The sequence below is a fragment of the Telmatherina bonti genome (genome assembly GCF_933228915.1).
Source record: "Telmatherina bonti genome assembly, chromosome: 11".
Classification (NCBI taxonomy): domain Eukaryota; kingdom Metazoa; phylum Chordata; class Actinopteri; order Atheriniformes; family Telmatherinidae; genus Telmatherina; species Telmatherina bonti.
The window spans coordinates 31,417,889-31,441,946 of NC_136629.1; the positions used below are offsets into that span (position 1 = coordinate 31,417,889).

Consider the following 24,058-nt stretch of genomic DNA (forward strand, 5'->3'; position numbering starts at 1 on the left):
ATCGGAGTCTGGCGTCTTCCCCAGCTGACACTGGGCGGATGCAGAACACACTACCAGCCCCTCAGAGGCAATCATAATGTGTGATCACACCCACCCTGATGGCCCATATTGAATAAGAATAGAGTTTTGAACTGCAAATTAATGTAAGGCAACATGAGGTAACCACTGTAGAATCATGTCACATCACCAGGTATGAAGCTATTAGTACAAAACTACAGATTCCATTTCAACCACTACCGTCCCCGTACTGAGCCTCGTCTCTGAAGAGAAAAACATTCTAGTTTATTCTGACCCCGACGTCCGTCACCGAAACTGTCTTGTAATTGCAGTAAAGAAAGTAATTAGAGCTGATGACAGCAGTTAAAAAGAAAGATCAGAAAAAAAAAACACTTTTTGATGTAACTTTCATGTTTTTCCTTGCAGAAGCGTAAATCTCATTTAGATTTAGTGAAAAAAAATGACAATCATCCTAAAAACTGGTTTTCAGACAGTGATGCAGAGCGGCAACATGTATTGAAGCAAACATCTGGCTGCTTTAGTGTTATTTTTATTTTTTCATATGAAACAAAATCAACTCTTCCATTGTGTTTTGACGTGTGAAATGTCTTTTCATGAGTTCTCACAGTACATTCAGTTAATTTTGATTTGAAAGAAAACATCTTTGAACTTGGCACTTAGAAAACAACCACAAAGAAGTGTCACCTTTATTCATTTAGAACAAAATTTACAAAGCCATTCGAACAGTCATTTTTTAATACTTTTATATTTTTTAAACTCAACGGTTGAATATTCAAAATACACTTTTTTTGTCGCTTCTCTCTTTGTACTTACAAATATGTACATTAAAGTCTCAGTGAAGAAGTGTAATCTCACTGAATTCATCACTGGTAGTAAAAATCTTTTTTTTTTTTCCTTTAACCATTTTATTTATATCTCCTCATGATGTCGGCACTCTGCTTCAGCTCTACGCATTTTGAGCTTGAGTGTCTTTGAGTATTTGCCGCGCTCAGATGGACGTCCCGTGGCTGGGGTCACTGGCTTCTGGGATGGGTCCTCCTGGCATTGGTTGGTAGGACATTGGCATGGGTGTCTTGACTGGGCTCTGACGGAAGAGCCCCCCGTTGGGTGCCCTGTGTTTGCACCGGATAGAGGGCATCGTAGCACTGCTGAGGGGCAGGGGTAAGGTCCTGCCAGCGGACGCGCCTAGTGTCCTTCCTGCCACATGACCCTCCTGGAGGAAGGTGGTCACAGAAAGTGGGGGTGGCCCCCGGTGTGCTGGGTAGTCCCGAACAGACAAGGCCTCCAGGGATTGGCTGGGCTGCATCCTGCCAATGTCCAGGGCAGAGATCTCGATAGACTGGCCTGGCAGCTGCTTGTGGGCTAAGTCTTCGTCCAGGAGGCTGTTCAAACGCTGGTGGACCTGTTCCAGATTCACCTCTTTGTCCTAAAGATGGATGGAAAGGAAGGACGTGCCAAAGAGTGTGCATGTGGAATAAAAGAAGCCAGTAGAAAGAATAGTGGATGGAGGATTTAATGGAGGGGAGAGAGCACGGATGTGATTAAGGAGGAGGGTGATAAAGAATAAGTGAGAATGAATGAGGAAGTGAAAAGATATCCAGAGGTTAAAAGAAGAAATGGGATGAAAATGCAGAGTGAAAGAAGACAGACGGGGTTACTATGCTTCTCAGGATTACCATCATGACTAGTTATGTTCAGTACAGTAAATGGAGTCATAAAATCAGGAAAGTCTAATAATATTTGTGGCTTTAAAGGAAACTGAAATAAGATAGTTTCCGCCTCATTTAAGAAACCAAAATACGCCAATTATCATAAATTTTCAAGAAGCCAGTATCGATATGACCTTAAAACGGTACATATTAAACATGTAAAATGTTAATTCTTCTGAGAATAACTCAAACTTATCACGTCATGCAGAAGTCAACCCAGATTTTGCATAATTTGTTGTCCTGCATCTGCATGAGGTGACTGATGACAATTATGTTGACAAAACAGGCTCACAAATACAATCAGACATTAGTTTACAGAAACAGGAACACTACATAATGAGCTGTTTTTTCTCTTCAATTTTAAAAGACACTGATGGGAAAGGAGAGGGAAAAGCCAATTAAAGAGTACAACTGAGACATTTCCAACAAATGTTACCATGCTTGAGTTTGGCTTGTTTTCTTTCATGAACCCATTTAAGTCAGACAACACGAGACGACAACAGGACAGACGCATGAGGTGAGATGATGGATGATGGGAAAACATCCTAAAGTTGCTGACCCCCATGCCCCGCCCCCTTTGCCCTGTCCCAGCCAATGACCATCCAGTACAGTATTTCAGGCTTCTCCTGACCTTTGTCAAGAGCCTCAGCCTCCTCCCAGTCTCTCCCTCTGTCTGTCCAAATGTCCCGCCTCCCTTCTGGCGAAGTGCTTGTTTTGTCATTATATGTCAATGGACCAGAAACCCTTTGCAGACTGTAATCCTTAGTCACCTGCTGGAGATCAGACAGTGATACATAACCAAAATGGTCTTCTATAAATCCGGACATTGACATATAATTGCAACTTGTTAATGCTTTATGAAGGGTATAGTTTGACATTTTGGGAAATGATCTTATTGGATTTCTTTCTGGTAATTACATAGGTACACTATTCAGGCACAATCTAATAATGACTGAGGTGAGGTCAGTAGCATATTATGAACATATTAAAGACTTTGTGTCCACGCTACAATTACATTCACAAGCTTGCTTTTAAAGGACGGGGTGCTCAGCCACACGGCAAATATCTCAGCTCTGCCAATAAACCCTCTATACTCTCTCCAGAGGTGCCTCTGTGGCATGCATCTGATGCAACACTGCCAGATGTAAAATTATGTACTTATTCAGAAATGACCAAAATCTCACAATATAACAGATTTTGGTTGAAATGGATTTTGATCATAACTGGAGAGATTCTTGAGAGGGGAGACAATTTGGGCCAAACTTTCCCAGCTGGCAGCCACAGTGAGGGAGCGTCTGCAGAAAGCAGAGGATGCAGAACACGCCACAGCTGCCCTGTGGAATTTATGTTTACAGCAAGCTGAACGAGACTGATGTTACCTCCTGATGAGCCAGTTTGTTTGTTGATACAACAAGAATCTGAACTCGTTCACAGTATTCACAAGCGAGTGTAAAACGGCAACACTTGCTTGTTCTCACACCCAATGATCTTCCAGAGATTGTACTTTCTCAGACTCCCAAATACAGAGAGGAATAAGGTGAGCATTTCTGTTCTAACAAGCCATCTCTCCAGAAACATCACTAAGCTTGTTCAGGACTGTGCTGCATGTGTGAAGTGGTTTTTCATGTCTTAGGGTTAGGGTAGTACACAGTAAATTTCGGTTAAGTCTGTGTACATACGTGCTGCAAACAGCATAAGCAAGCTGCAGCCAAAACCCTTCAATACTGGAGGTCACCACTAGGGGGCAGTGCATGGCCCTAGGAGCAGTAAAAAAAAAAACAACCCACCAGTAACGTTGTACTTCTGTGGCATTTCGGGAAAGAGTTTAACAGTCCATTGCTAAATATTAAGCACAAGTATTTGTCACTGTGCAACGGAAGGGACAGTTCTGAAAACCTGCCATTGTGTTTACATCAAGTCTCGTGTTCATGGTCTTCTTCGCAAGAGGGCCTGTAGCCTTAAAGTCGCTATTGCACCTTGCACACACACGCTACCTCGCATCAACATGTGTATCAGCATAATGCATACTGAGACATGGTGCCAGCAGCATATTCCAGGCCTTTTGCAAAAGTAACTCCGACATCTCCTCTGAGATGTTTGACCAACTTGTTCTACAGGTAGATAAATCTACCAATTACAAACTTTAACTACACTAACTCAGTTTTTTTTGTTCTTGCAGAGAACTACACAACAACGCTTCTTGTTAAAGTTACTGGGCAACCAGTTCATGGTGGACAGACAGAGCTACATTTTCTAACTCCTCCTAAAACCACCAATAAGAGCACTGTGCTCGCAGGCTTCCTCTCTTTTTGTCTTTATTCTGAGCCAACCATCTAATTTTACAGAGAGATTAATGGACTGTCATCGATCTTTTTTCTTCAACTCTTGACAAGTCAGCAAATAAGAGAATTTCCCATTAAGTCAAACTATTGGCTGATGTGTTGAGGCTTGCAGTAAAGTTTAGTTTGAAAAGGCTGTCATAATGCCCACATACTGTATTAGTACGCTGTCACTGTGCCAGCAATATAACTATTTAAAGTGATATTCCAACCAAACAAATCTTTTGAACATTAATCACACTTTCCCTGCGGTCTAGAAAAGTAGCTGAAAATTAGTGCCATGAAGAAAAGCAGCTTCAGTTCCTCACTGTTCAGCTTGTCTCTTTATTTTCTGTGAAATAAGATGACCAAAGAAATGTTTTTATATCATAATGTAAAGTATTTGACTGTTTTTCTACAAAAAGTAGTTACTTTTATTACATAGAAAATGGGGAGATGGGTATTTAAAGTAGTTTTTTTTTCTTTTAAAAAAGGACATAACTTTTGTATTTAATCAAAGATGAAGGATTACATTTTCTTTGGTAAACTAATTATTTGACTGCAGCTGTGAAACCTGCCTCTGTTAGGATTTGGTTGTAAACCTTCAAGCATTTCTCAATGATCGAACAAATCATGTTACATAAATAAGATTATGTACTTTAAGTCCTGCTGTTCATTTTTCGCAGTAGCCAATCCTTTGAGCACAGTATCTTAATCTGCTAATACGACAATTCTGTTGCTTACAATCTGAGCCATTATTATTATTTTGGCTTAATTGGGCTGTGGGGAATTGTTACGTGTTGTTAATGCAGAATACTCCTAATGTACTAATAATTTTGAATTCACCTTAGACTGTGTACAAACCTCATATCTTACATGGCAGCAGTATGTGGTCATTATGAGAGCTTTTGCACACAAAATGAAAAACAATTAGAAACTCAAACTTGTGTGCAACAAATCCCAAAGCTGGTGGAGTTTGTTTTACTGAGTGTTTTCAGGACAGTACTGGGCGTTAAATGGGTGTTTTTCATCCAGTATTGTTGGACTGTCAAGTCAAACAGGCAGGTCAAAGCTCACACTTTAGTTTAGGGATCCATATCAAGCCTTAGTTGTCTGGACGCCTCATGCAGAGGGGCTGCCCAGTCGGCAGCAGCAAGATACAGTCAGAGCTCTAAAGCATTAAGACTTGAATGGATTAGCTAAAGAGAGCGATTGCACTACTGAAGCATGTATTGACTCAGAAGTACAATTTCAAGTGTGGATTTTGAATTTGTAGTTCAGTGTTTTTTTTCTGCTGTTTCTCCCACATGAGCACCAGAGACAGACTGAATCTAACCAGTGATTTTTTTTTTTTTTCCTTTTTAATGTGTCAGCATGAGAGAAGCCACAGAGGTCCCTAAGTGAACACCCCAACCTCTCTCCCAGCATGAGAAGGAATGGTAAGATTGATCACGTAATGTCTGGACTATCAAGGGCACACCTATTATAACTGGGTGTACTGCAGCTCTACTAAATCGGGGCTGGCGTCAGCGCCTGCTGGATCCATAAAGTAGAGTGTGGCAGTGGCATCTCTGGGCAGGACCGGGGGGCCCGGGGGTCTGGGTCTCGACCGGGGCCTTGGCGGGGCAGGGGGACCCATGGTGGCCACCATGGCCCGGTTCTGGGTTAGCAGGCCTGCGCCAGATGAGTTGTCGGTGGTCACCTCTTTGGGCTGCTCTCTCCTGCAGTGGTTGCTGTTCCACCACGTCTCCAGCGCAGCCACCAGCAGGGCCAGCAGCAGCCCGGCGGCGAGGATGCAAAACACGCCGGCAAAGCTGTGGAGATGCAGCGCTCGGCCCTCTGGCTGAGCGTCTGTATGGCTCTGCAGGTCGCAGCGGCCTTTCTTTGGCCACCATTTCTGCTTCAGGATGTCAAGATCACCTTTTTCCTGAAGCTCTAAAATCCTGTGGAGAGGACAGAGAGTATTCTTTTACATAATGTCACAGCAGGAGCACCGTTTCACACCACAGGATATCTGACAAATCCTTCAGTAAACACAGACTAAGATTAAAACAGTTAAAAAATGACAAAGACAGAGCTGAGAATTTAAAATTAGGCAATTTTTAAGAGAAAAACATGAAAGAAATGTAGAAAAATCAATCCCAGGGCGCTCAGAGCGATTAACACACCACCATCATGTAACAATAATTAAATTACACTGTGACACCAGCTAATAAAATAAAACTAAAAAAATAGACCTGTACTACTAATGTAATCCATTAACAACGGCTGCAGGCTCATTAGAGGGTAAAATGCCATTAAACAGAACAGCAGCAGAGAAACTCGTGCTGATTGTAAACAAGACCTGAAGGACCAGCTGTGTGAAAACAAAGCACATGTAAACAATTAGAGCCTGAAGAAAAAGTTTCACATCAGACTGCTTAAAATACTAAAACAGAGATGGTAAGTTGTGGAGGAGAGTGATGACAACTGAGGGGAAACCTTAAACAAGTCAATGTGGCCGTATACAGTTCAGCCAGCAGATGTGTGATGATCCAACATCAGAACGCCAAATTTCTCCTTCTCTTCTCGTTAAATGCTCCCACTTGAAGATTAAGTTCATTTTATTTAATTTTCTATAGAAGTAATTTTGGGTTACCTTTCAGTTTTGTTTTGTTTTGTTATACAGAAAAACAAAGAACTGCTTGATCTGATTTAGGTGACAGCGTGCTACAGCTGCTCTCTGCCCTGATGCAGGCGCATACAGGTATGTAGACAGGGTATGTTGGCAAACACAGTAACAACCTGAATGACTCCTCCAGGCCAGTAAAGATGGAAACACAGTTAAACTAATAATAAAATTCAGCAACACACAGCTAAACCAGTTAAAGCTCCTGGTTGGTGTAGTTATTTTAGAGGCTTATTACAGCTTAATCAAGGTTAATCAATCTTGTAGTGTAAGATTTATTACTATCGATCTGTTATCTGAGATCTGTACTTGAGCTGCAGCTCCTTGTAAAACAATTGTTATTCACTTTATCAGGTCATTTCTAAAGTTGAACTTATTTTCTTTTCAGCTCAGTGGTTCAGTCACATTAGTCCATAATGAGGTTTGATTTGTAGATTTTTGTGGACTTTTCTGGCCCATCTTTACAGTTCGGGTCCTCATGATTTACACATTAAGCACAGAGTATGGAAGCGAATTCTAAAAGTAGTCACTGTGCACATACAAAGCCTTTCATAATCATAAGACCAGAGCCTCTCCGACATGTCTGAATTTTCAGAAAATGTCGAGGAATATTGACAGCATCATTTTTTGCCATGCACATGTGAAAGTAAAAGAAATCAAAGTGGAGCCAATAAAACTGCCCCCCCCCCCTCTCTCCACCTTATGGTCAAAGGTTCTATTTATTCATATTTCTACAAGGTGTTTCTTATGTAAATCAGATGGAGCTGCTCTGATGGTCTTGTTGACAGGATGGCTATTCTTGTCATGCATTGTGAAGTTAAATGGATTCAGCCATAACTGTTCTATTATGGTCTGTAATATACTGGACAACGTTTGTGCAGCAGGTTAAAGCCTTATCACAAACTTAGCATCATTTACTTATGTCTACAACTAATTAGAAGTGTAGTCACATATTTTTATCCAGATTTTCCCTTCCAGGCTGACACCTAAAAAAAAAAAAAAGTGTGGCCGTGTGAGACACTAAAACAACTCTCTGCTACATGATTAGACAGAGTGAGAATTTAACGTCCTGATAGTTGTGTATAAGACAGTAGAAGTGTACGTCACAAGGGTTAGAAAGAGAAAATCAATATATTTCCCCTCTGCACTCGTTTGAAACAGAAATGCATGAGTAAGAATGACAGCAGGTCTCCAAAAATCCAGAAATTCCGCTTTCTGTTGCAGTAAAGGAGCAACAAGCTTTATATTCTCAGTTAGATCAACGGTTTCCAATTTATTTTCCTTGAAGGGTCTCATCATGCAACTACCCAGCAGCTATGGACCCACCCACCCTACCCCATGCTCACACCATACTATTACGCTTTCAGTAGTTGCTGATAGAACATGTACACTGAAAGGTACATTGTGGAACTAATTTAGCTTAATCAAGCAAAAATCAAGTATTGCTTTCGTATATAGATCTGTATATACAGATCTGTATATAGAGATCTATATACAGAGATCTATAATCACAATCTTATCCAAATGAAAACGTTCTCACACATGCTGGTCAGGTAAGCTAATTCAATCTAACAGTTAATTATTTTGTCTTATTTATTATATTCAGCTTGTTATATTTTATCCACTAATAAAATTATTAGTTAATGTCATTATTTTCAGTTGCCTGTTTGAATGTTAGCATAGTGGCTTCAAAGGAAGTTGAAATGTAACAGAATTCACTGCAGTATGATACAGAGTCACAAGATCTTCGAAGAAAAAGGGAAAACTGTTTATATGGTTAATCAATTATATTCCCATTTTAATTGATAATTAAAATAAGCGATTGCTGCAGCCTGAGCAACTTGCGACATAAAGACGGCTAATATGTTAATTGGCCTACAGAGGAAAAGCTCTGTTGCTGTTACATCATACCAGCAGGCGACTGTGCAAGGCAGAGCATACAGTGTTGCTAGTGGTTCCAGTTCCATCGATGAAAAACATTTCCATACTAGGAAACACACTGAAGTATAGATCCTCAATCCTGGTCCTGGAGGGCCAGCGTCCTGCAGGTTTTTCAAGTGTCCCAGCTGGAACAAACCTGACTCAGACAAGCTCCGCACATGTCTGCTAAAAACACACTGATTTGTATCAGGTGTGTTGCAGTGTAGATACTTGGAAAGCCTGCAGGACACCGACCTTCCAGGACCAGGATTAAGGATCCCTGCTCTGAAGAAAGGAAAACAACTGATGGGGGCATCTACAACTTTTTTCTTTTTTCCTTTGACCATTAAAAGACTAAACAACTCACTGACCACACGCAGAATCACTGTGTTGAGCTGTTGCCAACTTTCACAGAGCTGCTTTTCTGTTCACATTTTTTATACAACTGTGTGCACTGATTGGTCAACGGGCAAATTAATCTCAAATCTCGTAGTTCATTCTTTTAACTTCCTGAATTTGTATTAACAAGCACAGATGAAGAGTTATTTTTGATGAAAGTTTCTGCATTACATACATACTTAAATGAGCAGAGCGTCAATTGGTTTCCTGAGAAGCTTCCTTCCCCTATGTCTATGCAATAAGACCATGTTTAGGCAACGCTGGGTCTGCACACTTCAGATTGTAGCTTCATTGACAAAACAACAGGGCAAATATGTTACTATAACTGACCAAACTTCAAATATAAAACCCAAGTTATCATTTACTGGAGATATTTTAACGTTATATATTTCGCAAACTGTTCAGCTACATGTTTTGTAATAGGCTTCTGTCAAAGAGATGAGTTGGAAACTTACTTCTGGGAGAAGAGGTCTCTGTAAGGACTGCCATGCTGCAGGGCCATGCCGTAGCCTCTGGTGCTCATGCTGTTTCCTGCTATAGTCAGTGTGCAGTCGTCATCTGTCAGAGCAGCGTACTCGACCACTGCCATGTCCCACAGAAAAGCATACGACTCTCGCTTTGCCTGAATATTTGGAGCATATTCAACAAAGCAAACATGGATAAGATTGTGAACAAAGATATAGATCTTAAACTCATAATAAATTAGTTTCAGATTATAGCTTCATACCACCGTTGGTCAAAAAAGTCTCTTTAAGGATCATTACCTGTTTAAGTATCAAATGGCATAATGCATTATCTATCTATCTAATATATATATGTGAGATATGTTGTTTTTACTGTCTTTTTGATATCCAAACTCCATGAGAGTTTTGATGGGGAAGAAGACAGCAGTAGACCAAAACAGCAGAGTTAAATATTCACACAGAAATGAAACATTGTGCACACTCAGAATTAAAACTGAGGAACAATCACACTTTTGAAATGACAATAAAACCAGTTTCATCCTTGGATCCTTCTGGCTTTGAGTATATTTTCAGACCATTGGTCAGTTTTAGAGATTTAAGGGCAAACAGTGCAGAAGCAGTTTCACAAGCACAACTGAATCCAAGTTAAAGTCTCTCAGGATTTTTATCTGTTTACCACATGCCAGACTTCTGCCTCTATAGTAACCAGACATCTCCAGTAGAGCAAACACAAACCTTAACTCTGTCTTTTTTTGTAAGAAATGAAGCCATGCCTAATGAAATTAGGAAATAAACTTGTGAAAACATTTATTGTATGCATTTGCGCATTACCATCTTCCCCATCTCACTGAATCCAATTACCTGCTTAGTAAAGCTGTTAAATAATGAAATTGTGTTATTTGTCTAATTGCAAATTATACTTCAGTCTGTTAAACAGTTAACAGAAGATTAATAAAATATTAATTAAACAGCAAGCATTTTGTTGGACAAACTTCATGTTTTGTATCCATCTGTAAATGATTTCTTTGTTCCTAACGGACTGTATTAGAGATTAAAACTAACATTAAACTTGTCCTGTCTGCATAACGTTTTCACGTAATTATTTACAGCTTGGACTCAACAACCTCTATATATATATATATATATATAATATATATATATAATATATATATATATATATATATATATGGGATTATAGTTCCTCAAAATCTATGTTAGTGTGTATTAATAATTTTGTTCAATTCAGAATTTATAAGAGCCGATGTGGGATTAAGTGTTACAATATGCAAGAACGCCACATCACCTGTTTCATGGGGACTTCAGTGGAATGAAATTCAATATATTGCCAGTGTATTCATGCACAAAGCAACTGGTTTAGTTTAGCAGAGTACAAAGAATATAATACATATGAAGGCCAAAATACAACTAACCTTCTTGATGCCCTCTGATGGGCTGGAGACAGAGTTTTCTAAGCCATTGTTCTTGTTAATAATCTTCCAGAGTTCGGCAAAGGTGCTGTCCTGCTCCAGAGGGTTGGTGCCTTTAGCATGGAAATACTCGTATACAGCCGAATCCCTCACGGTCCCATAAACCAGGTCCATCTGCTTGGACAGGTCCTGAAATGACCTTCAGTTGAACAAGAAAAAGAGGTAAAACAAGTGTCAGTGTGTTTTAGGCTGGTAAATTCCAGCTGTGGCTTTACTTAAAGCTCGTACTGCTGTAAGAACAACAAGAACAAGAAGACTTTATTCATCCCCGAGGGGAAATTCAAGGTTCAAATTCAACCCGTCCAAGATTTAACAGACGTAGAACCATTACACAGAACACAGGTCTGGGCAGTATTTAGGCCACTCAGCCAGCTTTATCTGGCGCCGCCTTTCAGCAGAGTGGAAAGACACAACATGAGGTAAACATGCGTTAGAGAGGAGGAGGAAAAAAAAAGGAGTTTCTCTCTACCGCCCTTACAGGGCAGTCTAGAGATGTAACAAAAAAACCTCAAAACAGAAAAGGCACATATTCAGACAATCGCAGCATAAGGAAAAGACACGAGAGGGCGAGGCCAGGGTGGGATCTCCCAGCACAGCCAGTCAGTTTGCAGCAGAGAAAGGCGCGTCCAACCAACTCGCTGTCCGTGAGTGAACGAGTAAGAACATAAACCGCCTTTTTAAAATAAAAAAAAATAAAAAAACAAATTCAATGAAATTCATCTTCCAATATTATTAATTTATTGACAGTCTTTGCTCTGCTAAACTGTTATTAAATACATTGTTTCTAACTTGATATGATGGCCTCTGATTTCTGCAGCCATGTGTAACAAAACCAAGAAGGACCCAGTAGAAGAGAATAATTCATTTCCCATCTCTCTCATTACTTCCCACAAGCCTCTTGGCTCGTATATTTCCATCCACTGAGATTTTCTTCTACTTAAAATTCAAGCTCCAACTCCCTCCAGAATCACTCCGACCAATCAGTAGACCGAACACTCCTGCCTTCCTCTCTGATACTCATCAGAGCAAATCACCAATCATCGTGCTCCTTATCAACTAAATTAGCTGCACCTGTAGTGTGCCGTTTGCTGCTTCTAATGTTAATGGTCCAACTGCTCCGTTTTCCAGCATTACCAGCATCACGAGTCCAGTCTGATTCAGAGTAATGATGACCAGGTTGGAGCGCTGCATCCCTCACTGACTGATTATATACTTCATACCAGTAATCTGTTATTAACCCTTTATGCACTGGAGTTTTTAAAGTTTTAAAGGCATACTTCAAATGATAAACCAGATTTATGAAGGCTGTGAAATTACCAGTATATGTATGGTGACATCACAAGTCAGCAGCCATATTAGAATCATTGACTTTCACTTGAGCTACGAGTGTCTCTCTGTCTGTGTGTGTGTGTGTGTGTGTGTGTATAGAAATTATATAATGTACACACACAGACAGTGTCATGTTATCGTCATATTATACACAAACACAATTCTACATATGTTAGGTGCAGTTCCATTTATGTAATTACATATATGTTTATGTAAAACACCAGGAGTTACAGTACACGGTTTAGCTGTGTGTATGATTTATATGACAAATATTTAGCAGCACAAGCTGAAGTAAAGATGATATAATATGGAACAACAACAACAACAGGTTGATGTTTGTCTTTTTCCACCATGTGAAAAACCTCAAGAGCCAAACCACCCAGAATCTGATAATCTTTACAAGAGTGTTGCACAACATTATGTTCAGGAGACATCTGTTCACCATTTCAGATGCCTTTCCTTCTTTAACTTGAACAGATTTTGAAGTCAGCCTTCCCCTTTAATGGCTGAAAGACATCTGAAACCCCACCTACAACCTAATCAACCATATTTTTCCCCCATTCTTGACATGCATGTTAAGGGATTGTTTTAACATAATGTGTGACATTATTTGTGTGTGTGTCATATAAGCAGAGTTAACAGTAAATGTGCAACTTGCCAAACAGTGTAGAGTTTACATGTTCTCCCCGTGTGGATGTGGGTTCCCTCCAGGCTTCCTGTCACCATCCAGAGACATACATTTTAGGTTAATTGGACAAACTAAACTCTCTCTAGGAATGTGTGACTGATTGTCTTTGTGTTGGCCCTGCGATGTACTGGCGAGTTGTTCAGGACGTAACCTGCTTCTTGCCTGTAATTGCTGGCTCAGGCTTCCCCCAAAAGCCTTAAATGAGGAAGTATAGAAAATGAGTGACCTAAGATTTTATTATATTCCTACTGGAGCAATGAAATATGAGACAATTCTGTCTCTCATACACACTGAACAGAAGAAAATAAGATGTGACGTATAGGAGCATTTTTTACAGGCAACAAACGAAGGAAAATAAACTGTGTTGTGTGTAAAGATATTGTGTGGTGCAGCACATTATATGTTTGCACACTTTCAAGGTCCAAACTGAGGGTCTACTGTCTTACTTTTGGCAATAAAAAGCCAAGCGGCTGTTCGGTTTTGGTCGTATACCAGAGTCTATAACTCATGTCTGGAGGAAAGTTGATTTCTTTGAGAATGATAACATCTTGACTTTTAATGTTGTTGTGGACTGCATCTCACGCCGCCTGACTTTCAAATTCCACTCATATCCAGTGCAAGGCCAAGGCATTGGATTTTGTCAGGAGGAGAAGGTTTTCATGCCTGTATGCCACACATTCATAAAGCATTGAGGAAATCAATACTCTTTGCTTTTACTGAGACACAGTGTGGTATTTATAAACTTCTGATCATTACTTGTAATTAAAACTAATTATCTTTTGTCATCTGTTTATTTACCAGGTAAGGCTGGGCAATATGATGATATACATCTTCTGCACAATAGAAAATGTCTATTGTTTCATACGAGGCTTTATTGTTTACGCCACAGTTGATCCAAACCAACGAGCTTGTTCATAAAAGAGGGAAATTTCTGTTGCATGGATGCGGTTTGGATATAAAAAAGACCGATAGCAGATGTTTGTGAAATAAGCCAGCTCCCATCCCAACAACAGACTCCAACACAGCTAACTTATTTCATCACCTGCGCAATAATTATGACGAAGAATACAGAGAGTTAACAAGCAAAAGCAACGTAGAGTGGTAGCAAAAATGCTCATTATAAACTCCAGTCTCAAACGCTGCAGTAGGTATTTACCTGTGGAACACCATACAGTCTTAGTTCCTGCAGATTAAATGAGATCACTACTGCCGTTGCCGAACACATCTGACAAATAACTGATGACGACTAATTGACACAAAATCACAGGAACAGTTTTTAGTTATGTATATTGTTGAGTTGTGATTATTGTCTAATAAAATGAAATGTATTCAACTGGCACTGGCTCAGGATTTATATTTACATGTCCTGCATCTCACTTCTTGTGTTATCTTGTTTAGGAACTACCAGCATATAGCATGTAGCAGGAAATGATAAAATGACTGCTCATGCTAATTAACCATGATCTTTGGTGTGCTGGACAGATGGTGGGTAAATGGCTTGTTTACTTTCAGTCAACTCACTGGAATTATTGGACTAAGATCTGAGTTTCTATGTTGTTTCTGTATTACATTTTAGTCTGGAAAAGTTATTTCCCCACTTTAAAACGACAACCTACTCCTAATTTTGGATTTATGTATGTATGCAATTATTTATTTATTTCTGTTAAACTTAAGTGATAAATATAAGGTTACATTCAGGACTCCCTTCCAGCGACCCTGGAGCCGGGACTTCTGTGGACATCTTTCGCATATTTCATTTGTACTTGCTTTTGCAGCAGACACACAAAGCACAGGAGATGTATATGTAACTTGCTGCATTGCACTCTCTTTGTCCAGCTCAGCTAAGCTGCTCACGCTCGACTGCTCGAGGAAAAGCCTCACTTTTTTTATTTTAACACTCACATAAAATTTACAGATGTACATGCAGAGATTGTCTATGGCTACAGATATGCTCTGTATATATAGCTGCAAACAGACATTACAGTTTGTGTCCTGTGTTGTATTCACACAAAATTATTTAGATGAATGCCCCATAAGCAAGTTCACATTTGCCATTAAACAATGTACACGTTAAAAAACTGATAATTATATTTAGAAACTAACCCTCAATCTGTCTGAAGTGTTGTAGTGTTTGGAGCAAGTTTTCTTTTTTGTATTTTTCCCTCATTCACTTTTTGGGCCATCAGAGACACCGTACACTTATGTTGTCATCCAAACTGGCATCTAAAGCTTCAATTTCAAGCACCAAGCATTTTGGTATACAGCACCAAGTATGTTAAGAATACAGGTATGGATAGTGGAAATCTAACTCTGGTGGTCTTTGAACTGGTGGCTTGGTATTGCAAACAGAGACCAAACTGCACGACTGATGGGATGGGAAAATCCTGGTTAATACCAACTTAATTTCCGGGCTAGAGAGCGCAGCTTTACCGAGCGTACAGCAGCTGTATTTCCTCACCACATCAATCACCTTTAACTTGAAGGCTGCATCATATGCATTTCCTCATGTGTTTTCCATGATGATGGTGTGTGCATGAAGCACAAAGTAAAAATCTATAAATTAGCCACATCTTTTTATTGAGCCACAGGATTATAATCATATGAAAAGAGTCGCCGCTTATACTCAGAAATTACGCTAATCTACCTTCTGTAGTTGGAAAGATGCATTTTTTGGTACATAGACTTGTTGAAGCTCAGCTTCATCCCACATGGAATTGCATTTTCTACACTAAAATTATCGTAGACATTAAACACAATCTAGAGGAGATGAATAAACCTGAAACTGCAACACCACTGAATGGCAAAGAAAAAAGGCTAAGAAACAATAAAGACAGTAGTTTTTCTACAGTCCGGAGACAATACCTCATTTCCTGTGGTTTCAGACAATGTATAAGCAAATCACCGGCTGAGGCCTGAAGCAAATCAACAGTCATCCTGACCTTGTATGCTTCACAAGAGAGGGCACAAATGAAGTCAAAGAATAGCGATCACAAAGCCTTATCCTCAGCATTTCTGAGTTTAAAATAAAATGCTTCTCGCTTTAGATGCCAGATTTGCAGGACCCTGTATTTCCTTCTTCTTTTCTGCTTAATTCTTAACAGTCGGAAAACAAAGGGTTGACTCCTCGCAGGGTTTTTTTTTGTATTATTTAGACTGTAAAAGTTCATATTGAGTAGATATTCTTGGTGTATATGTATTCTTTGTATAACTTGTTTGTCAGATGACAGAATGAAAGATACAGACTACAAGTGCAAGGTCTTTCTAATTGAGAACAATAGATGACATACCATGGTTACCATGTACCCATTATTTACCCCACTTACTACTAAATGCAGTCATTTGCAGTCAGGTCCTATCCCTTAAACTCGACAAAATGTACCATAAAAAAAGATTCATGTCCCTGCAATTGCGATTCCAAACAAACACACACATGCAGACCCAGTCTCTTTACAGGTGAGCTGCTTGCTTCTTAGCATTCACTCTGTCCACTCACATGTCCCCATGTGGCTATTTGTTCTACAAGAGACAGAACCAGTGCAATCAAATGTCTTTCTGCCCATTCTTTGGGGATAAACATCAAACCAAATTGGATTCACTAACAAATAACATTTAGAGTCTGGACAGGCTAGTTGTCAGGCAGCAGGTCAAAAATTAAACAAACTGAGCTGAGAGGTGCTGAGGAGATGTACTCGCATATTCATCTTCAAACTGCAGCTTGTTACAGAGTATCGCTCCACACTTCAGCATGTGCGTCCAGTCAAAGCAACACTATATTATATGTCTCAAGAGATGGACACAGTTCAAGCTTCATGCACACCTGCATTGTACAAAAGTATGGAGATACTTTAGAAACTCCACAGATATTTGTAATAAATAGTTGCTTTCTCACAGTGTGATGGAAAAAAACATTGCTTTTACCTGACAGTGTTGTCCATGCGTGACACGGTGAGGTATGCAGCCAGGTTTGCTGTGTATGATGAACACACGATGAGGGTGAAAAGCCACCAGCTGCCCATGACGATACGCAGAGCGACCGAGCCCAGGATGGAGTCGCTACCTGTGGAGTGCAGGTTAGAGTCAGCATAGAGGCAAACGTCAGCATCACAGCAGACCAGGAAGATATGATTATCCTCATTACCAATTCACCTGGCATTTATTTTCTTTATTTGATTGTTTTTGTGGTGTTGAAATAGTTTTCCCAACCAACTGAAAATTCAGTTCAGCCTGCAGCTCAGAATCAGAAGCATGAAGTAATACTTAAGATGGAAAAAAAAAGCAAGATATCTAAGTAAAAAACATGTTTGATTCAGTATTTCCAATATAAAATGTTGCTAATAAACAACTCCAGAACATTTAACATTAAATGCATTTGCTTAATGATTTTGTGGCAACTGATGAATCCTTCCATGAGGGACACAACACACCAAATCACTAAACTGACTATGAAAGGATGACACATATGCAGTGCATGTGATAAATAAGTTAGTACACACTGCCTGACCACTAAAAAAAAAAAAGATGCCATACATGTTAGCATTTCGCTGGACCATGTTTAGCTTTGATCAAAGCAATTCCAAAATATTCTCAGTGACGTTCAGGTCTGGACTCTGGTGGCCAATACATGATGTCTTGTGCTTCCTGAACCACTCTTTCACAGTTCAGCTCGATGAATCTTGTTCTATTCATCTTGGAATATAACTGTGCCATCAGGGAAGAAAAAAGCCAATGGTGGAACAACCTGCTCATTCAGTTTATTCAGGTCATCACCTGACCTCATTCTTTGGAGACATAATGTTGCTTGAACCTTGACCTGACCAAGTGTAGCAACCCAAGATCAAAGCACTGCCCCCACAGACTTGTACAGTCGGCACTAGGCATGATGGCTGCACCACTTCTCTCTCTTCTTAATCCCATCGCTCTGGAACAGGATAAATGTAACCTCTTCAGACCACATGACCTTCTGTCATTGCTTCAGAGTCCAATCTTAATGCTTCCCAGCAAATTAATGCTTTTTTCCCCCGGTTAGCCTCACCGATACGTGGTTTTCTTTAGGCTACAGAGCTGTTCAGTCCCAGTTCTTTGAGTCTTTTTCACACTGTTCATGGAAATTTTCTTACTTTCACCATTAAAACATAGCATTGGGAACTGGTGGTGTTTTTTTTTGTTTTTTTTTTTAAAAACCATCTGATTTCACCAAACGCTCAAGCGATAGCCGATCAACATCATTTCAGACTTGCTCTGGTCAAATTTCTGTCTTTAAGATGATAGTTCCCCACTACCACTCCAGTTTTTAATAACTGCAATCTCTTTAGATGTTTTCTCTGCTTGATGCATCCCAGTTATTTCACCCTTCCTAAACAGACTGACGTCTTTTCTACGACCACAGGATTTTATTATTTCTTGCATTTCAATTGAGTTATTGACAAAATGGTAAATTTTGAAACCGGTTTTCCATCTTTGAGTTCATTTTCACATTTGCAAGTTAACAGTGAAACAGCTGGTTGTTTGCGTATCTTAAATTTGTGTATAATTATTCACTTTAAATGTATTATTTTCTTAGCCTTAGGTTATATGTAAATACTTATGTTATGCAAAACAATGAAATCCACTTGTTTTGGAAGACCACAGAACTTTTTACAAATAATTTGTCATTAAAATTTTCTATGGGTCATTGTTTTCTTTTGATTAGTTTATTTTATTTAACTTTGATCAACACGTTTTAAGTTTTCATTTGTAGGGAACTTTTGTCTAAAAAAGAACAAAGTGAGTTGAGTGATTGAAATGTCGGCATGAATTCCAATATCAAAGAGTAATTTCACAGAAAGGCCATCTGAAAGACTCAAGAATATGAAATGTGACAAAAACATATTTGTCTGAATGTGTCACTATCAGCAAAGCTGCACAGACAGGACAAGTTGGGAAGGAGGGAAAAAAAAACCTCAGGGTTTCATCTTGATGCATGGTACTCTGGCATCAGTCATTTTTATTATATATGGCTTCGACTGATTTCTTAAGGTCATTGAATGTGAAATGTGCATCCTGAGACTTTCCTGGATTTAACCCTACTGCAGTAGCTGGCTGAGGTGCACTCTCTTTCATCTTCTGAAACAAATTGATTAAACCATTTAATCATTATGAAAAAGTGGTATTTCTGTCTGTTCCTCTGGACAGTTTCAGATTATTTCCTACCTTCGCCTGACCTGCTTATATAACAAAATGCAATGATGAAAATCAGTGTGTCTGGGGGTGGATAGTCTGCTCTGCAATGAGCACACAACATACACCAGCCAAGTCTTGGCATATCACTATGAAATCACTGGAGGGACATGTTTGCCAAGTTTATGCACTCTGACAATAGTCTACTAGCAGTCAGATTCATGTCGGAGTCGCCTACGTCAACCCCATGAAAAGAAGAAACCAAAAGAAACATCAAGTGGCAGAGTCGGAACATGAATCAGAAATGAGGAAGAAAAAAAGAGATGTAACTCTGAACAAAAGCATGAATTTTGCTTCACTGGAAACATGGGGAGTGTTGGTTAAGAGAAAAAACAAACAAAGGGTCTGAAGGCAGTGTGCCAGACTTTGATAGATGCAGTTCAGGCTTTGACATCAGTTGCTGAAGTAGTAATTTGTTCCAAACAGACACCTGGATCCCCACCAGACCTAAAGATGGGGCGCTCTCCTTGAGAAGGTCACCTTTAGAAAACGCTAAGGTGGCCGTTGTGCCTGGAAGTCCCGACCGACTGAATCAGCGTTTGCTGTTTGGTCCTATCCACATACATGTTTCAGTTTGTTGGACATTTTTATGCCTCACTGCTTATGGCAGCAGCAGCCGGAGGCATTGTGTTTTCACTTTGTCAGTACATGTTTCTGATTCCTGCGAGCAAGATTTCTCAGGGACAACTGCAGGGAATTTCTTTCAAGTTGGGCACAAACATTCAGCTGCTTGAAAGTCACTGTGTGCTCCTAAACACACTTTTGGCTATTACTGAATAGTTAAGACATGGATTATGAAAAAACATGTCAGGTTAACATCTGATGTTTAAACTCCCTTTATTTTAATTTCCCCAGTGCAGTTGGTGAGGATAAGGACAGCACTTGGTGGGAAGATCATGTTATGCATGTGTGTGCATGAGGTTATATGTATGAATGTGTGACACGGTTTGTGGTCTCGTGGAAAAATATTTTGTTGCTGTTTTTTAATGTAAAGCACTGTTTTGCAATTTGCTTTATATTAAAAAGTGCTTTATAAATAAAAACCTCTTAAAATAGTGACATAGTACTTTGCTAACACACAATTCTGGATGTTATTTAATGCCATAAAACATGGCGCAGCTACAAGGCAGCATTCTGCATTTAGTTCATGCTCTAGTTTTCAATGTTTTAAGCAGTTTTCAGTGTTTCCTCTTCACCTTTTGATCTGCTGCATTAAAAATTTCCTATTTATACACCTGGGTCCTCTTGATCAACAGAGTATAAGAACATGTAGTTGGCAATGCACATGTATGTTGCATGTGTTATAACAGGAAACTTGCGTATTATTGATGTTGCAGCAAGCGGTCTCCTGTCCATAATCACCTCTCAATATTTAATTGTATTTATGTTTAGTTTGAAACTAAAGGTCTGATGTGGCATCATTAGAAGGTTTATGAACTATGTGCTACCTGGTTGGTGAGAGCGCCACATTACCTGTGAGGCATGTCCCCGCTAAGATCCTGTTAAATTTATGCTGAGGGAACTGAATCTGCAACATGGCTGACCATGTTTCTCCTGGCATGCAAGTCCTCCTTCAGTTGCAGACATGTTATATGCGTGTGCTGTTACATGATTATACTGGCACTGGGTTTGATATCAATCCACCCACTTTTTTTTTCTTTTTTTTTTTTTAAATGTATTTTTTGTTTAAGATCTTCCTACCCTTACGTAACAGCACTCCCTTTCTGGTTTGGAACATGTGGGATTAATTAACAGTCTTACTTACTAACCTGCACGGCTGGCCAACATGTTTGATAAACTGAGATTTTTTCTTTTACCATCACTCACTGTAAACTTTATTTCTAGGATGGAATTTTGAGCATTTTCAATGAAAGGTTGATAAATCTGGTATTCAGTGATGCACCACTGAAGGCCAGTCTGTACAAACAGTATAATCCTTGAATTTCTTATATGTGGCATATGAATGATTTATAAAGCCTGCCACTCACCTTGTTGCACAAAAGCTCCATAAACAATCCAGATAGCGCTCTGAAGGGAAGTGGAGGCAGATGGTGCAGGATGAGCTCCTGTGTTGTTGTGGCAGCGTACAGCCTGGATACGTCTGAGCAGAAAAATCATGATGCCCACCACGGGGATGGCTGCAGCGATGCAAGCCCACACAGCCAGGTCAAATGGTGCCAGTAGAGAAAAAATGTTGATCTTTTCCTCAGACTTCCGCATCAGGATTCCCACTGAGTAGTCCAGGTAGCGCTTGCTGAAGTCGACCACACTCTCGCGCTCAGGCGTGATGGTGATGGCAGATACGGCCAAGTCGGCTCGCTGAGAAACGAAGGTCAGGCTTGTTCAACACAGCGGAAAAGATTTCACAGTTTACCTTCAATGAATGATCAGATCTGTGTTTTCGGGCCAGTTGGTTTTTGTTTCTTTAACAATGGCATCCCAACTCCTACTGCTCATGTTACCTTACTCTCCCCTACTCCTCTAAAAATGTCCCACGCTCTCCCAACCCGAGTTTTTTAACTGTATCTTTAGCCGTAGAAACCGGGGTAATAGCATAAAAACAGTCATAATTATCATCAGGAGCCACTATGAGTCTGCATTTTAATAAAAAAAATAAATAAAAAAAAGCATACATCATTGGTTAATTAATAAAAACCTACTTTTAGGTTGTGGAAGGAAAGCCTTCTGAATACAGAAGCTTCTCATCATCAGTAGAGCAGACTTTGCTTTCCTTTATTACTCCTCTGCTGTCAGCCAATTACATCATTTACTTTGAAGCCAATAACCAGAGAGTCATTAAATCTTTGTCAACACTGAAAGATTTCTGGCTAATCCTGGAAATAGTTCACTATTACATTACCATCATATTATTAGACAGTCTTTGTCAGTATTGTTGTCATCTCAATGCTTTTCTTCTTTACCAACATGACCTTTGGATACAGGATATAAACTGGAGAACAGGCTTCCAACATGACTTTTTTTCAAAGGGGTAAAAATCCTTCCTCGTTAATCTTCTTATAGCTGAGCTCCTGTGTCTAAATATGAATTACTTCTAGAAACATTTGGACTGAAATGTGGACATCAACTGTGTTTCCATTACAGCTACAAAATAAAAGCAATATTGTAATTTTCAACAAACAATTGCGATTTATCTGTTTCCATTGAACAGTGTTCAGTGCATAATCCTCAGTTCCTCTAAAATCAGCTGGATGAGATTTTAAGAGAACTGTGGCTTATGCAAGGTAGCCACACAGCATTATTTCAGGGTTTTCTACTTGCTGCGGAGAATTTGGCGCAGCTTTTCAGAGCCTTTCTTCATCATTTCCTATTCTGATTCATAGCAAGACTGAAATTTGCTTTTGTTTGTTTCATACCACGCCATCTTTACTGGAAATAAACGGGTCACATGACTTTCTAGATCACATCCCAGGATGTAAATATTACACTTTTGCAATATACAACTGTATTGAAATGTCTGGAAAAACACCATGTGTAAAATCTTAGAGATTTTTTTAAATATAGATGTTTCCACTCACGTTTTCTCATTGTCATATTCAGGTTTTACGTAATTCTACAGACAGATTGAGAAATAGAAAGACAAAACCACTGACCTTGCCAATAAGTTCACCAATCATGCCATTCCAGGATCCGTTAGGGAGCGCTGAGCCATATTTTCCATCGGCAACTTGGTAGATCTCATATTTGAAGCCCAGGATCTTGGCGAGGGCGTCCAGGACATCAATTGAGAAACCCTTGTATCGTTTGGGTTGCCCCAGAATGTTTTCTGCCACCATTACAAAAGGTTCTTCCTGTTGGAAATAAAATTGTGGAAATGGTTTCAGATAATGTTGCTTACATCATGAAAAAGCAGAAATATGTGAATCAAAGTTAATGTTATTAGAAAAGCAGCGATTTAGTCTCAAACTCGGAAAGAAGTAGAAAATGTGCCGATTTAAATCACAGGTACGTCATTTGTCAAGATGCACCAAAATGTCGTCGTGACGACTGGCGACAGAAGCAAGGACACATTCAGTCATCATAAGAACCGTGAGGAGACACCTTTATGAAGAGCTCCTATGCCATCTACATTAGACTTCATCTTAATAAAACAGTTTCCTTAGCGACTGTTGACCCATAACACATGGCGCTACGGAAACCGCTGTGGTTCATCAACGTGGAAATGGCCATTTCAAATTTATTGCTCCACCCATAGTTCCTCTTTATGGGTCGAAAGTGTCAGGGCAGAATTAAATGGTGGAGGTGGAGCAGAGGGAGCTGAGGAGGATAGGGAGAGGGACACAGAAGAGGGGGGTTGTTAAAGTGGGCAGGGGCAAATGACTTGATTAAGTGACACTGCCAGGAGAGAGCTGAGCAGAACTTATGCGAATAAATACAGTGCAGGTAAATCATCTGTGAAGAAGAGGAAAAATGGAGAGGAGGAGAAATGATAGAGGTAGAGGACGAGGGCAGAGACTCCGACACTGGAATATTTGAAGTTAGTTTTAGAAAAGCTGCTGCAGTGTAACCAGGTTTTAATGACCTTCTGATACTTTCCATTCTCAGATTTTTGCTGTCAGAAGCACAAATCTGTGCATCCAAATACTTAGTCAAATATCTTCAGCATTTTCAAACACACCTCCATCTGCAACAAAGATTTTTTTTTCCCTTGAAGTGCATGAAATACTATGAGTTTTATTATTCATCGGTAATTTGAAAGCACTGAGAGGCACAATGTGTTTGGTTCAATTGTCCCGTCAATGTCTCTGATAACAAAGGCTGAACATTAATATTGCATCAGACAGTATTTTATTATTTTACAAGTTCTGGATAAATTCATACATA

General features: G+C 39.6%; 1 protein-coding gene across 1 annotated transcript in view; it reads right to left on the reverse strand.

Moving 5' to 3' along the window:
* Positions 1-1,006: 1,006 nt before the first annotated feature.
* The window catches only part of grid1a (glutamate receptor, ionotropic, delta 1a), a gene marked incomplete at both ends in the record, with an annotated part of 277,575 nt that continues 254,523 nt past the window's right edge, over positions 1,007-24,058 (reverse strand). Inside the window, 7 exons of the mRNA XM_079248482.1 lie at positions 1,007-1,444; positions 5,748-5,988; positions 9,488-9,654; positions 10,927-11,122; positions 16,919-17,053; positions 21,201-21,535; positions 22,828-23,025. Coding sequence (XP_079104608.1) covers positions 1,007-1,444; positions 5,748-5,988; positions 9,488-9,654; positions 10,927-11,122; positions 16,919-17,053; positions 21,201-21,535; positions 22,828-23,025 — 1,710 coding nt within the window. The remainder of the gene's footprint in view (positions 1,445-5,747; positions 5,989-9,487; positions 9,655-10,926; positions 11,123-16,918; positions 17,054-21,200; positions 21,536-22,827; positions 23,026-24,058) is intronic.